Below are 15,393 nucleotides of genomic sequence, written 5' to 3'. Positions count from 1 at the left end.
TCAACCAAATGCCTGGTGGGCTACAGAAGGCCGCTCCAGGACCCCTGGGTGCACCCGCCCTGGGCCTGACCCTGCAGGAGGGGAGCAGGCTGCATCCCCAGGCTGGACAGAGGCACCAAACAGGGGTCAGGACCGGGGACGGCGGGGCCACGTGCGCAGGGAGCATCCTCCCCTCGCAGGGCTGACCCTGCCACCAGGTGACAGGGATCACCGCTGCCGTCTTCCCGCCCAGGCCACCGTGCTGCCCTGCTCTAGGCCGACCCGCTAGGCAACACAGCGCTCTGCTGCCTCCAACCTTCCAGAGACGCGCTGGGGGGACCAGAGACCAGTGTGGGGTCCGTAGCGTCTGTCTTCAGTCAGACAGAGGGATGCAGGCACTGGCGCTTTAAAAACCCAAAGCAACGGAGGTGACTTAAGGCACATCTGAGCCTTGCATGTACAGTGAGTGCAGCACAGGGCAGAGGGTGCAGCTCGCACACGGGGGGCACACGGGGGGCTGACTCCCCCTCTCTGAGTCCTTAAGCCGAACAGTCTTAACAGTATCACGTGTGTAACTATCTAAAGGCGCACTGACGTTCCAAGTTGGCCATGGGATCACTTATGGTCTGGGATCAGGTTTCTCTCTCTTTTTTTTGTCTTTTCAGGGCCACACCCATGGCGTATGGAGATTCCCACGCTAAGGGCTGATTGGGAGCTGTAGCTGTCAGCCTACACCACAGCCCCGACAATGCTCCAGACCCAAGCAGCATCTGTGACCTACACCACAGCTCACAGCAACACCGGATCCTTAACTCACTGAGTGAGGCCAGGGATTGAACCTGCGTCCTCATGAATACTAGCCAAATTCATTTCCGCTGCAACACTCCTGTGATGGCATTTCTCTTAGATGCAAAGTGCCAGCAGCCACTCTTCACCTCCCCAAACAAGAGCCTCCCACCCACGCGGCCAGTGGAGTAGTGCCCTGGCCGAAGACCCCAGACAGTGTCTCAGGTTCTCTGAAGGCGCTTCCGGGTTAGAGACCCGGCTGCCGACCCGGCTGGCTCTGGGACCGTGAAGGCCCCCACCCCTTCCCCACTTTGCTCTCATTCCTCAATAGTTCTTCTACCCTTGGCTGATGAAAATCTGCTGGATGCTCTCGAGAAATTCTCAATTCTCCCAGGAACAGAGAGGAAGCTGCCTGAAGACAGCCTTTGATTGGAAGTTTCTAGAGTGGTTTCAGTTGCATTTTGTCTGATGTTGGGAGGCTTTGCTACCGAAACCTTATCTGTCTAGTGCAATTACTCCCAGAGACACAGGCAACATAAATATAAATATTTAGCGACGGCAGGACCTTCAACTAGGAGATGGTCAGACGATCAAAAATAGATAAGTCCCAGTGCAGAGGCTTCGAGCACCAGGAGGTGGGGGCCACCAGCACCCGCCTGTCCGTGGGTGAAGACCACGGGACGGTGCCCAGCCAGGGCTCAGCGGAGGTGAGACCCGCGCGGGAAGGGCCGAGGCAGGAGGATGGCGGTGAGACGGCACCCCATGCCCCTCACGGACGCAGCCTCACCTTTTGATGAGCCTGATGGACCGGAAGGCTTCATCCATGTCCCCGACGGTGAGGAAGACGCTGAAATTGAGCATGGCATCCCGTGTGGCCTTGTCACAGTCCTCCAGCCCCACGAAGTCCCGCAGGGGCCACCTGCCCACCATTTGGGGGCCAGGCTGGGACCCGCCGTCCACCCGGGTCTCTCGGTCGGCTTCTCCCGGCTGCAGGACAAAGGGCACCTTTGTTGGCGGGTTTTCCTGGGAAGCCAGTGCCCACCCTGGCCTCTCCCCGGGCAGACGCGCCAGCCGTGGGCCCTCTGCCGACAGAGACCCCACACTCAGCAGTGCCTCTGCCAAACGCAGCACAAGCTGTCCGAGCTCTGCGCTCTGGCCTCAGACAGCAGGTGACAGAGGCTGCACTCACACGGGGACCTGCAGCCTCTCCTGCACATAAACAGGTGTAGAGATCCCGCCTCCCAGGTCTGCTCCCCAACTTTCTAGGAAGGGCTTTTGTTACCAAGTGCAGCTTGTGCATATACACGTAAAGTATTAAAGTTAACACCAGGCTGACTGCAGGTAAACCTTCCCCAAAAAACCTAGATGAGTGCTGAGCCCTTTGCGGGGGCCGGGGGGGGTCTCAGAAGAACCGTCTCCTGGTGCAGCCCCACCCCCTGAGGCTGCGGAGGAAGTAAATCCAGCAGGAGCCCATCTGCAGGCGCACCATCGGGACCGCTTCTTTTGGGCCAGCACCAGCCACGAATCCTTCCCAAGTCCACTCCCTCCTCCCGCTGGACGCGACTCCACAGCGACCGCTCGCCCTGTGCTGGAGCCGCTCATGCTACCCTCTGCACCCCATCACCTGCTCTCTCTAAGGTCCGTCTGTCAGATGCACACACGACCCCGGTGTCTTCACACAGGAAGAGGGGTCAGGACCCAGCCTCCTTCACACAGCACCCCGCACGTCAACTCGCTGCCCCCGACTCCTGCCCCGCCTGCCTCCAGCTCAGCTCCCAGCACCTCCCCTGCTCGCTCATCCTTTGCAGGTTCACCTGCAGCTCCTGACCTCGAGGGCACTTGATCTGGGCCTTGAAAGCCTGGGAGGATTGGTCGGACCCAGGTGTGGACAGCGAGGCTTCCAGGCACAGGGCAGAGCACAAACAGAGGCTCGGGAGCAGCCCCGGCCCAGGGCGGCTTAAACTCAGGGTTCGCGGTCGAGTGTGGCCAGGTCACTCCAGGCAGGAAGCTGAGCCGTCAAGTCTGGACTGATGTTGCAGAGCAGGAGCCCTTCAGAACGTGTGGACACAAAGCCACGGGCGCCTGCTGTTTGCTGCAGTTTCACAAGCCTCACTGGGGCGCGAGGCCCGTTCTCATCAGATCCCTGTTCCCCGTGTGTACACGCGGGAACCTCACAGGACCAAGAGCGCCCACAGGCTCCCCGGCCGCCTGCTGGGGCCTCACCCCAGCTTGTGAGGGGCGGGGCCCCCTGTTGGGTTACCTGTGGGTGCCAGGCCTGGGGAGGCCCGACCCACACCACAGCCTCGCTCAGGCGGATGGCCCGGGGGATGCCCTGATGCCGGCGCCTCAGCGAGACTCACTGCACACCCTGTGGCAGAGACTTCCTGTGCGGCACATGCAGGTAAATGACGACTCCCTGCACTGCGGGCAGCAGGTGACACGCCAGCCAGAAGCTAGTGCCAGACTGGGCCCCCAACAAGCCTGTGCGCAGCGAGGCAACAGTGCATAGACAGCCGTCACTTAAACCAAAGACAAACACATCTTGGGAAACCTGCGAAGCCCAGGTGACAGGCTGCCCGGGGGAGAGTCATGCAGGCCTCCTCTGGGACAACAGCTCAGAGTGGACACTCGGACGGCACGGGAGCCGAGGGCAGGGCGCCGCTCAAGCTGTGGGGAGCAAGCCCACGAAGCGAGGACTTGGGGAGACGCCCAAGAGAAGGGGCTTAAGCGCTGTCACTATGGTTTGAATCTCACACCAAAGAGAAACGAAAATGCACAAATGCACTAAATAAGAATGAAGTTCAGAAAAACGCTGGTCTGGCAGCACTAACCTATTTCAATGAGGGAACTCAGAAAACCTGCCTCCACGGGGCACAGGGGTCCCGGAATCTCCCAAAGCTCACTGCCCCTGAACGCAAGTCCACTGCTTGCGACCACCTCGACGGCCGGTGGGGCTGGTCATGTGCTGACCCCATCCCTGGTCTCAGGGTGGCACACTGCACGGGGGCCCCGGGCCCAGCCTGAGACCCACACGGCGGGCCCGAGACAGTCACAGGTCAAAGAGCAGGCCGCCCTCCTGGGCCCACAGGCCAGACCACTTCTGGTCAGGAACTGGGGCGGGGGGAGGAGCCCTGCATCCGGCTTCTGACCACGGGCCAGCGGCCTCGGCTCCTGGGCTGGCAGATGGCCAAGCTCAGGTCGCGTGTCCACCGCCTCCTGGGCCCTTCGGGGTCTGCCCCATCTGTGGCCACTAAAGACACACTCACTAATGCAGAACACAGTGGACTCTGAACTTGACTCCAAGTCACCTTACACGAAAAGCCAAAGAATCCAGGGAAGTCCGCCCACTGCAAACCTTCGGATGCGACAGTCACACAGAAGCAGCAGAGAGAACCACAGGCCTGAGGAGAGGAGGGGTCCACAGATACCTCAAGAATGAGGACAGCCGCCCGGGGAAGGTGCAGCCCCGACCCACAGGACGAGGGCGTGAACGCCAGGCCAGGTGCTGCCTTCAGGCCCTGGTGCAGCGGTGGCTCACTTGTGAGACTCCGCAGGCCTTGGGTGTGGGTGCCCGGCTGAGAACAAGTCGTTCAGCCAGCATTTCAGCTGCTCTGGCCACTCCGCTCCCTCCCAGATGCAGCCCCCGCCCCCATGCTGAGATGGGGTCAGGACCAGGCAGCGGAGACAAGTCCCAGGGAGGGCAAATAGCTCGTCTGAGACAGGTTTGCTGGGGGAGGGTGCTGAAAACAGCCCTCTGAGATCAAAAATGTAAAAACACACCCTCACTGGAAGTTCCCATTGTGGCTTAGCGGTTAATGAGCCCAACCAGCATCCATGAGGTTGCGGGTTCGACCCCTGGCCTTGCTCAGTGGGTTAAGGATCCGCGTTGCCGTGAGCTGTGCTGCAGGTCGCAGACGCGGTTCAGATCTGGTGTGGCTGTGACTGCGGTGGAGGCCGGCAGCTGCAGCTCCCATTCAACCTCGTGCCTGGAAACCTCCATGTGCCACGGATGCGGTCCTAAAAAGCAAAAAGAACAAAACCAAAACCCCACATGTGTAACACGTACACACATAGGCTGAGGACAGAAAGCCCTGAAAGGCTGCCTGCCAGCCCTTCCCCACGAGCCCCTCTGCGGGCCGGGGCCCCAGAGATGGGCTCCATCCTACTCTCCAGTTCTTTATCTCAACTCCTGGTTTTCCTACAGTGAATACTGAACACGAGACCGTGTGACTTTTAAAAAGCAGAGAGACTATTTACAAAGAAGACAGGAAAGCTGAAGGGCACCCCTCGCGGTTCTGCAGCTCGTCCCAAGAGCAACGCCTGCCTACTTCGTCCCCATGTGGACACCTGGACACGGCAGGCAGGGGGCGTGGGGACATGGCTGCGCGCGCCCGCGGGGCTCCTACCTTTCTCGTGAAGTAGTAATAGGGCACCTGGACCCCCAGGAGCGTCTGGAAGGCAGGAGGCCGGGGGAAGCTCTCCTGCAACAGGAAGCCGTGCTCTTCGGTCACGAAGAAGGCCAGGACCAACACATCCGCCTGCAGCGGGACAGCATCTGTCTCAGTCTGGCAGTGGCTGCACCGTTTCGCGTCCAATCCCATTTCAGTGCCGGGGCATTTACATAAAATGCAGAGAAAGCAGAGGCGCGGACACGGACACAGCCCTCCTCCTCCTCCTCCTCCTCCTTGGCATGTGCCCACCACGCTGGCGCCACTGTGATCTGATGCCCCTTCTGGCCTGAGAACCGCTACACCCGACCCGCAATGGGACCGAAACTCAGGAGCCCCCGGGCTTCAGGGGCTGCCCTTCCTCGCCTCAGCTGACCCGAAGCCTCTGCTCTGCACTTGGGCCCGGGGAGGGCGCGAGAGGGGCCCCTGCGGGGTGATGCCTCCATTCCTCACCACCCTCCCTGAATGCCTGGCGCCCTCGCCCTCTCTCCTGGCATCCCCACCTCAGAGACACGGAGGTCACCTGGCCCCCTCTCACCACACAGACCCAAGGATGGGGACCCAAGGACCGGACTGGGTCAGAGAAACCACCAGGGCACAGAAACCTCGGAGCTGCAGACTCTTGCATCCTGGAGGGAAGTCCCTCCGGCGGGAGCCGAGTCAGCCTTTGCAGACCCCCTGGGACCCCATGTATGACCCCTCTTGGAACGAGGTGGGTCACAGAGGCACCAGCAGCCCCGGGCTTTGCCAGACTTGGAAGGTGTCCCGGGCCCTCCCAGGGAGAGGCGGGCGGGAGTGGGTGCTGGGGGCGCAGGGTGGTGGCCGAGGCGAGGAGGCCATCTCTTCCGGGGAAGGAATGAGGAGGTGGCTCAGCAGCGGGGCCACGGGACATGCGGCCAGCGAGGGCCGAGTCCCTGTCAACTCCTCTGCCCTTGAGAGAAAACAGCCTGTGGCAGGTGGGGCCGGTCCCAGGCACCCCGGGGTGCACCCTTGCTCCTGGAATCCACCCCTTAGAGCCTCCCTGGGGGCCAGGCCGGGAGGCCGAGGAGCCTGCCATGGTCCCCGCGCCTAAGCACAGACACCCCAGCGCGCGTACCGGGGGGCGCTCGGCCGGGGCCCTCCTGTCGGCGTCTGGTGCCTCCCGCACGGCCTCACACACGAACAGCCTGGGCTCGCTCTGGTCCCAGAAGTGGCTCACGGGCACAAGATCCGTCAGCCTCTCGTCCCCCAGGGCCTGGCTCCTGAAAGAGAAAGACTGCGCTCGGCCTCTGCACCCGGCGGCGGGCCCCACTCAGCTTCTGCGGCCCAGGCCCGTGGCGCAGGCGTCTGCTCACGTTCCTTCAGCCCGTGAAGGGTGCCCGGCCCGGCAGGTGGGTCGCACAGGGTGGAGATGGCCCAGCCATCTGGCCGGTTCCCTTGCATCTCAGAAACTCCCCGTTTCCCAGCCCACAGTACAACAGGGGGACAACGGGGTGGGGCAGCACAGAACAGGTCTCAAAAGAGGGCAGGCCCTTGACAGAAAACGGCCAGCCTCCCCCGACCGCCACCTGGAGAAGCGTGACATCCGGGACGGGCGCCACGTGCCTGAGCTGCTGGGCAGGAGCCCTGCTCCTGCCCCCGCCCCTGCCGGGGTCACCGCGCCCCTTCCCTGCGCCTGGGCCCACGGGAAGCCGCAGGGGGATGGAGGCGCTCCTGGGTTCCCAGGATGCCTGGCGGTGGGTGGGCGCAGTGGACACGAGACCGGTGGATGGCGACGTGAAAGGGAAGGTTACTTCACGGTTTTGGACCCGGTGACAGACACGGGTCTCTGCTCTTGGGGAGCGAGGCTAAGAAACCCAAGGGGGTGTTGTGCAGACAGAGAAGTGGCCTAGACGGGGCGTGCAAGTGGGGCCCCAGCAGGTGTGCGTCAAAGCTGCCAGGGGAGAGAAGGTTCCAGAGAAGATTCTGAACCTGAGAGAGATGGGAGCATGGGGGCGAGAGGGAGGGGAGGGGGCCGTCACAGGAGCACAGGCAGGCCCCAGGGCCGTCCTGATCAGCCCCGAGCGCCCCCTGGCCCCTGCGCGACGGGCGGGCAGAGGGAGTGTGGGCACAGCCTCCACGACCGTCTCCGTGGCAGCAGAAGGAACCTCGCGTGACCCGTGCCCTCCCAGGGAAAAATCCCTGTGCTCCAGAAACACCCTCCCCGCCACCAGCCGCTGACGGGGCCCCGGGCCTTGCGGCTGCTCTCGTGGGCACCTGAGTTATGGCACTTTCGGAAGCTCGGGGTCCCCCGCAACGACCCCAGAACCTCGGAGCCTGGCAGACAGGTTGGAGGCTGCCCAGACCGCCCAGGGCTCTGGCTCGGCTCCGCCTCTGTCTCCACCTCGGGCCACCGGGGAGCACCTCCAAGTGCAACATACACTTGGCAACCCCCCTCGAGGCCCACAAAGGACTGGGTGTCGCTTTCATCATGTTTTCCAACGAAATCCTCCCAAATTTCACTCGGCCGGGCTACTTACTTCGTTTCCTGCCCAGTCGAGGCCTCAATCCCGTCAGCCTGGCCCGTCTTGAGGTCGAGGACGCTCACCGTGTCCGTGTCCACGTCATAGAAGCAGATTTTGGAATCGGGGCTGTGGTCAGCCTAGGGGAGGGGGCCAGGGCTCAGGAGACTGGCCGCTGGGGTCCCCCGGCCGCCCCTGGGGGCCTGCCTCAGGGACCTGGACCCTGGCGAGGCCTCGTGTCTGCCAGGGCCTCGGCTCCAGGGCCTGGGCAGGGTGGTGCCCCCCCACCCCCACCCACTTGGAGAGTCCGCAGCCCAGCTCAACCGCCACCTCCCCTGGGAGCCTCCAAAGGCCCCTGAGAGCAGTGCCCCCGGCTGCTGCCCGCTAGCCCCGGGCACCGCGACACCCCACTCTCACCAGGGCCATCGACCTCCACGTGGATCAAGCCTGCTCATCCTCAGGGGAGGGGCTGGGCCCCACCTAACCCGTCAGTTTGTGCTCAGGCGCCCGCAGAGTGCCTCGTATGGGGAGGGCACCCCGAAATCAACCCCGAGTCAAGGAGCGAGGAGGTGGACACGGGCGGGCCGCGAGGCACCGGCTCCCCCTGACCAGCGACCCTGCCGCTGGCCTCCACTCTCAAGTTGCCCCTCTCTCCAAGCAAGAGGCTCAAAGGTCCGTCCACTGTCCCCCCACCCCTCGCGCCCTGCCAATTTAGCGGGGTGACAGAAAAAAGCAGCCAGCAGAAAAGAGCAGGGGCTCTGCCAAGATGGGGGCCAAGAAGAGGGGAGGCCGGGCGGCCCCAGGCAGAGGCGAGGCGGGCAGGCGGGCGCCCTGGGCACGGGAAGGGCAGAAGGACCTGTGGGAGGGCCCACCTTGCTGAGGAGGATGCTGATCTTGCTGCCACTGGCGCTGCACCTGAGCGAGACCATGCCCCCCGCACCTGGCACCAGCTCGGCCAGGCTCTTGCCGCAGCAGTGCAACTTCGCCTCTCTGCGGGGAGGGACGCAGTCTCAGTGGCACGGCCATGGGGACGGCTGGCGACGGAGGCCTGGAACGTGGCCACAGGCCTGAGCTCTGCTGGGGCCCAGCCGCTCTCCCCTGGGTTACGTGAGACCCGGGCCTGGGCTAACCTCAGGACACAGGGGAGTTTATTTTTAAATTTTTGGTCCAGGCGTCATCGACACACTTTATCCCAGCTCCAGGGGCTTGTGCAGGTGTTTTAGGAACAACCACGGCAGGTACCCTGGTTCCTTCTCACAGGGAGACGCTTCCGGCCAGGGTCTCGGCAGCCCAGCTCTTCACAGCTGAGCCTCCCCATCAGAGGATAAACTAAAAGCTACTCAACTCGCCCCGGCAGTTGTTTCTAGTTTGTTGCCATCGTTAGTGACGCCGGTGTGTGGCGGAAGCTCCGGGTGACTTTTTGCTTCCTTCACGTTTGTCTCCTCACTCCACCCCGCCCCCCGTGCCCCTTTGTGCCCCGGGCCCCCGTCCAGGCCCCACGGGACATTTAACCGTCTTGTCTCCGGGGCTCCATCCTGTGTGTGTCCTGCCTCGGCCCCGAATCACTGCCCCGCCCTGAGGAGCCGGCTCCTTTTACTGGAGAAGGACTCAGAGCAGATCCGGGCACGGGGTGTGCTTGCTGCTCCTGGGGTGTCACTGCCCACGGGCCCCCTCGGCCGACAGAGCCGGGACGTGTGTGTCTAACCAGTGTGCCTCCGCGGTTATCTTTACACGCATCCTTCCGGCTCCACACAAGGGTCCACACGGCTTCAGCCTTCGGACCTGTGTCTCTGCCTCTAAAGCATCAGCACGGGGGTCGCTCCGGCCTCCGCCCCTGCCGACCCGGAGCCTCCTCCCGAGTGAGCAGCCCGCCTCTCACGGGGCCCCCTCCCGTCCAGCCTGGACGGCAGCGGGACTGGCTCCCCGCGGCCCGGGGGCAGTGACCTCATCCCGAGCGCGTGCCGTGTGCGGCCCTGAGCCTTTGTCTCCCGTCCCGCTCAGCCCCGCAGGGACCCAGGCAGCACCCGGTGCCCAGGGAGATGGTTCTGCGCCTGTGACTCAGTGGGTTGTCCCGCCTGGTCTGCGTTCCATCCTGGGATCCCCTGAACTAAAAGATTTTTTAAATTTGCAGATGTTGAGGCCGACTTTGTGCTACAACCTTCCACGCATCCTGTGCCTGCGTCCAGCACACAGTGATGCTGCTCCCTCCCCACAGCACACAGAACCAGAATTTAAAACAAGACATAGGCATCCAGGAGTTCCTCTTGGGGCGCAGCAGAAACAAATCCAACGAGCATCCAGGAGGATGCAGGTTCGATCCCTGGCCTTGTTCAGTGGGTTAAGGATCCTGTGTTGCTGCGAGCTGTGCTGTAGGCTGGCAACTGCAGCTCTGATTTGACCCCTAGCCTGGGAACTTCCATGTGCTGCAGGTGGGTGCAGCCGCAAAAAGCAAAAAAAAAAAAAAAAAAAAAAAAAAAAGATGTAGGCGGGTTTTACAAAACTCTGGAGAGTTTTAAGCTACAAGCGGTTTCAAATCCTTTATGTTTTAAAGTGTCAATTCAAAAAAGTAACTGGCGGGAGTTCCCGTCGTGGCGCAGTGGTTAACGAATCCGACTAGGAACCATGAGGTTGCGGGTTCGGTCCCTGCCCTTGCTCAGTGGGTTAACGATCCGGCATTGCTGTGAGCTGTGGTGTAGGTTGCAGACGCGGCTCAGATCCCGCGTTGTTGTGGCTCTGGCGTAGGCCGGTGGCTACAGCTCCGATTCAATCCCTAGCCTGGGAACCTCCATATGCCGCAGGAGCGGCCCAAGAAATAGCAACAACAACAACAACAAAAAGACAAAAAACAAAAAAAGACAAAAAAAAAAAAAAAAAAAAGTAACTGGCACATTGATGCTGAAATGACAACATAAAAGAGTTTGCTGGGCCCGCTCCACTTCCCACCCACCATACTATCTCCTAATTTTAAAAGCCTAATACTTTTATTTGGACAAAAACTGTACCTTCGGGAAAGATCAAAGCTTTTAAAGTGAGCCAGGTCCGTCCCCACAACCAGGAAATTTCCGCAGACGTCCAGGAAGCACGGGTTCCCCTCCGTCTCGGAGAAGAGCAGCAGCTGTTTCACGGTCCCCTGAGGAGGAAGAGGAGGCACGGGAGTTCAGGAAGCATTATTCAGAGCTCCCGCCGTGGTGCAGGGTTAGCGAGCCTGACTGGCATCTGTGAGGACATGGGTTTGATCCCTGCCCTCACTCAGGGGGTTAAGGATCTGGCATCGCTGTGAGCTGTGGTGTAGGTCGCAGACACGGCTTGGCTCCCGCGATGCTGTAGCTCCAAATGGACTCCTAGCCTGGGAACCTCCATATGCTGTGGGCGCAACCCTAAAAAGACATAAAAAGGAAGCGCTATTCAAAGGCCCGGCCGCTGCTGGAATCTCACCCCATCCTGGGAGGACGGGGCCCCGCCCTTGGGGGTCCCCGGTGCTAACGGTCAGAAGGGGAGACAGACAGCAGCCAGGTGAATAAGCAGGTGCACACGTCACTCAGCCTGGGCCAGTGCAGTCAGCTGATGGCCGGGACAGTCCCACGAAACCGTCGAGAGCAGTGAGATGGTGAATGTCACCTGCTTGGGGTGGTCTTTGGGCGCTGTCTGCGGGGCCTTATCTTAACACCCCGATGAAACCAACTGTGTGGCTAGTGTCTGGGGGAGGCTGCGAGCGGAAGGGAAGTGACCCCATCCTGCGCGTGTCCATGTGGGAAACCTCACTGAGCTGCACACACGGCCTGCTCACTTTCCTATGAGTGCATCACTCTCCAATAAACGCCTGAAAAACAGGCCTTGTCTGGGGGGCAAACGTGAACGGAGAGTGTGGAGGAGCTACTGGAGACCTGTGTCTGGCGGCCCAGGGGGAGAAAGCCCACTGGCACAGGAAGGACCTTGGCCGGCGAGGCAGGCAGTGAGCAGAGGTCACGTGGGATCAAGGTGACGCGTCAGATTTTGTTGTAAGTGAAACTGGGAGACTGTGGAGGATTTTAAACCATGGGTAGTTCCAAATCCTTTGTTTTAAAGTGTCACTCTTTGTACAGCAAAAATTGACAGAACACTGTAAATCAACTATAATAAAAAAATTAGGGAGTTCCCATCGTGGCGCAGTGGTTAACGAATCCGACTAGGAACCATGAGGTTGCGGGTTCGGTCCCTGCCCTTGCTCAGTGGGTTGACGATCCGGCGTTGCCGTGAGCTGTGGTGTAGGTTGCAGACGCGGCTCGGACCACACGTTGCTGTGGCTCTGGCGTAGGCTGGAGGCTGCAGCTCCAATTAGACCCCTAGCCTGGGAACCTCCATATGCCGCGGGAGCAGCCCAAGAAATAGCAACAACAACAACAAAAAGACAAAAGACAAAAATAAATAAATAAATAAATAAAATTAAAAAAAATTAAAAAAAAAGTGTTCCTCTACCTAATAGCTTTCGGGAAAGGGTGGCCACGGGCCCAGCCAAGCTTAGGCTTTTGTGGGTCTTTAAGACAAATGGACCTGCCTCCTCGGAGGTGAGAGAGGCCTGGCTCAATTAAACCAACGCTCAGTGAGTGTCGGCCTGGGCAGCGAGCGAGCAGCAGATGGAGGCCAGGCCCAGTGCAGCGGAGAGCTGGAGGCAGGCTAGAGGGTGAGGGGTTCCAACAGAACTTAGTGGGCTCCTGAGGCCAGGCGCAGAGACCCATGGAGCAGGCCAGGAAGTGGAATAAGGGTCCAGGAAACTCAGGGTGAGAGGGAACAGCGTGGGGATGAGCGCCAAACCAAAGAATCTCATCTTCATTTCCATGCACCCAGTGGGCGCTTAATACACATTTGTAGAATGAGCTAACGACTGAGTCAGACCACAGCTGAGTGACAGAGTGGGGACAGTGGGTCTCAGGTTCCTGCGCCCGACTCCTCCCCTGCTGCTCCTTACACGCTGGTCCCAGGTGAACTCTGGAACGCCTGATCTTCCACATCGCTTCGACACTCCTCTTTACGTCCAAACTCCCAAACTGCTGCTTCAGAGCAGTGTTTCCAGCTGGCTCTGGGACGCCCCCGAAGGGTGTCCGAGGGGCCTCAGGCTCGCCCCTGTACTCTCCAGCTCAAGGTACCACGTCAGCCCAGACAGCAAACGAGACAACTCACTTCCTCCTCCATTCCTCCCTCTGCCCCAGCCTCTCAGCACACCCTGAACTGCCGACTCCAGCCGGCCCCCTGCCCAGGGAAAATCAAAACAGGAGTTCCCGTCGTGGCACAGTGGCGATCGAATCCAACTAGGAACCTGAGGATGCAGGTTCCATCCCCGGCCTCGCTCGGTGGGTTAAGGATCCGGCGTTGCCGTGAGCTGTGGGGTAGGTCGCAGATGCGGCCCGGATCTGATGTTGCTGTGGCTCTGGTGCAGAGCAGCAGCTGTAGCTCCGATGAGACCCCTAGCCTGAGAACCTCCATAGATATGCCATGAGTGTAACTCTAAAACACAAAAAAGACAAAAAAAGGCCAAAAAAAAAAAAAAAAAAAAAGAAGAAAGAAAGAAAAGAAAATCAACAAAACAGGCTCAACTCCAGGCCCTCTAGGGTCAGACACTCCTCAGCCCTCTCTCTTCCCAGCTGACCTCTCACCCCTTCCCAGCATGCCTATCGTTCTTTCCCAGCATGCCTTTCGGCCCTTCCCAGCAGGCCTATCGTTCTTTCCCGGCAGGCCTTTCGTTTTCTCCCCAGTGAACATTTCACTCTTGCCCACTGGCCTTTCCTTCCTCGCTTGCCTTCTACCCTCCAGTTCTGGAGGACTTTCCTCTGACAGCCAGCTGCCCCTTCATCTGTCTTTAGGCAGGGCCTCCCTACCTCGGCTCACGTCTGCAGCTGACGTTCCAACACCACCCTCAGCATCGTGCAAGGCACTCTTTCTTCAGCTGATGCCCTGCCAGGCCCAACCCTCCTTCGCTCTAGCCTCTCCGACTCCCCTCTGACCTGAAAGGGGCCGGGGGTCTCCCCAGGCCCCAGCTCCCTCCCCACGCGTGTCCCCCAGGAGGTTCAGGGACTGTGGGTGGCTTCCTTGGCACGGCAGGTCTCTATCCCAGTGCTCCCCCTGCAACACGTCTCACCCCCTCCAGCTTCAGTGTGACCCATTACCGTCGGACCCTCCTCCTAGAAGGCGGAACTCCATGGAAGCTCCTTGAGTAATGCTGAACAGAGGAGTGGAAGAGCAGCGTGCTAGATACGGATGCGGCAGCCCTGGGAGACCAAACGCTAGACCCCAGGAAAGAACTCAGAGCTGGACAAAGCAGTCACACTGAGCTAAAACCAGTGCCATCACAGGCGTTCTCAACACTGATGCATGACACCCAGTTCATGTATTGTGTTACAGGCAGCCCTGGAGAGATGGAGAGATACGTCCGCCTGACATAAATGTGGAAGAAACGCCTTTGCAGAAATAACTAAGGATCTCAAAGGGAGATAACTTTTTGTTTTTTTGTTTGTTTGTTTTTGCTTTTTTAGGGCCACACCCGTAGCACATGGAGGTTCCCAGGCCAGGGGTCCAATCTGAGCTACCGCTGCCGGCCTACACCATAGCCACAGCAACATCAGATCCGAGCCACATCTGTGACCTACACCACAGCTCATGGCAACGCCAGATCTGCAACCCACTGAGCGAGACCCGGGATCGTCTCCACTACGCCATGATGCAGTTGTCCAACTCTGGATTAGGGTGGACCCTAAATCCGAGGACGAGTGTCCTAAGACACAGGGCCAAGGCCATGTAAAGATGGAAGCGCGGGCTGGAGTGAAGTGATGGCAGGCTGAGAACACAGGGGATGCCAGCAACAGCAGAGGCTTCAAGAGGTGTGGGAGGGATTCTCCCTCAGAATGACACAGCCCTGTCCACGCCTAGATTTTGCACTCTGGCCTCCTGAACTGTGTGGAAAATAAATTTCCATGTGTTTTTTTTTGCTTTTGTTTTCTCATTTTTGGCTGCCCTGAGGCACATGGAGCTCCTGGGCCAGGGATCAGATCCGAGCCACAGTCATGACTTAAGCCACGGCTGCGGCAACATTAGGTCCTTAACCCGCTGTGCTGGGCTGAGGATCGAACCCATGTCCCAGCACTCCCAAGATGCTGCCAGCCCCAGTGTGCCACAGCGGGAGCTCCATAAATTTCTACTGTTTTAAGGCACTCAACTTGTGACCACGTGCCCCGGCAGGCTTGGGAAACTAATGCACTGTGTCAGCCCCGGCAGCCGGCAGGTGTGCCTGGGACGTGGGCAGGCAGGGGTGGTCTGCTCACCACACACCCCCGGGATAGAAGAGGATGCGTGCCAGAGGCCTGCTGTCTTGGAGGCTCACATTGTTCCCATCCTGGCCTCACCTAAAGCCACATGCAGGGAGAGGTCGATCTAAAGACGTGTCCTGAACTGATGGCCCCTCAGCCCTCAGGATGCATGTTAAACACAAACGTTTCCTCCCCGTCACAACCCCACGCACCCAAGATCCAGCTGTGTGGTCCTTTTCACCCCAAAAGGCCACTGCCCCGCCTCCCTGCATCTGACGTCACGACAGCTGTAGACGGAACAGCTCTCCAAGAATCCGTTTTCACCACTAGCCATTGGGGGAACCTGATCTGGCTTGATTTATAGACGGCATTTTATTTATTTTTCCATTTTGGGGGGGGGCACACCTGTGGCATATGGTGGTT

General features: G+C 60.0%; 1 protein-coding gene across 7 annotated transcripts in view; it reads right to left on the bottom strand.

Annotated features, from left to right (window-relative positions):
* The window catches only part of IFT140 (intraflagellar transport 140), a 62,842-nt gene that overhangs the window by 29,424 nt on the left and 18,025 nt on the right, over positions 1 to 15,393 (bottom strand). For all 7 annotated transcript variants that reach the window (XM_021086842.1, XM_021086841.1, XM_021086843.1 and 4 more), the window contains 6 exons: positions 10,696 to 10,823; positions 8,566 to 8,683; positions 7,712 to 7,833; positions 6,310 to 6,454; positions 5,172 to 5,303; positions 1,553 to 1,752 (listed from right to left, as the gene is read on the bottom strand). In XM_021086842.1, coding sequence (XP_020942501.1) covers positions 1,553 to 1,752; positions 5,172 to 5,303; positions 6,310 to 6,454; positions 7,712 to 7,833; positions 8,566 to 8,683; positions 10,696 to 10,823 — 845 coding nt within the window. The remainder of the gene's footprint in view (positions 1 to 1,552; positions 1,753 to 5,171; positions 5,304 to 6,309; positions 6,455 to 7,711; positions 7,834 to 8,565; positions 8,684 to 10,695; positions 10,824 to 15,393) is intronic.

The sequence above is a fragment of the Sus scrofa genome, chromosome 3, assembly GCF_000003025.6.
Source record: "Sus scrofa isolate TJ Tabasco breed Duroc chromosome 3, Sscrofa11.1, whole genome shotgun sequence".
Taxonomy (NCBI): Eukaryota; Metazoa; Chordata; class Mammalia; order Artiodactyla; family Suidae; genus Sus; species Sus scrofa.
The sequence above is the reverse complement of the archived record's forward strand: the minus strand, read 5'-3'. Positions and strand labels throughout refer to the sequence as shown.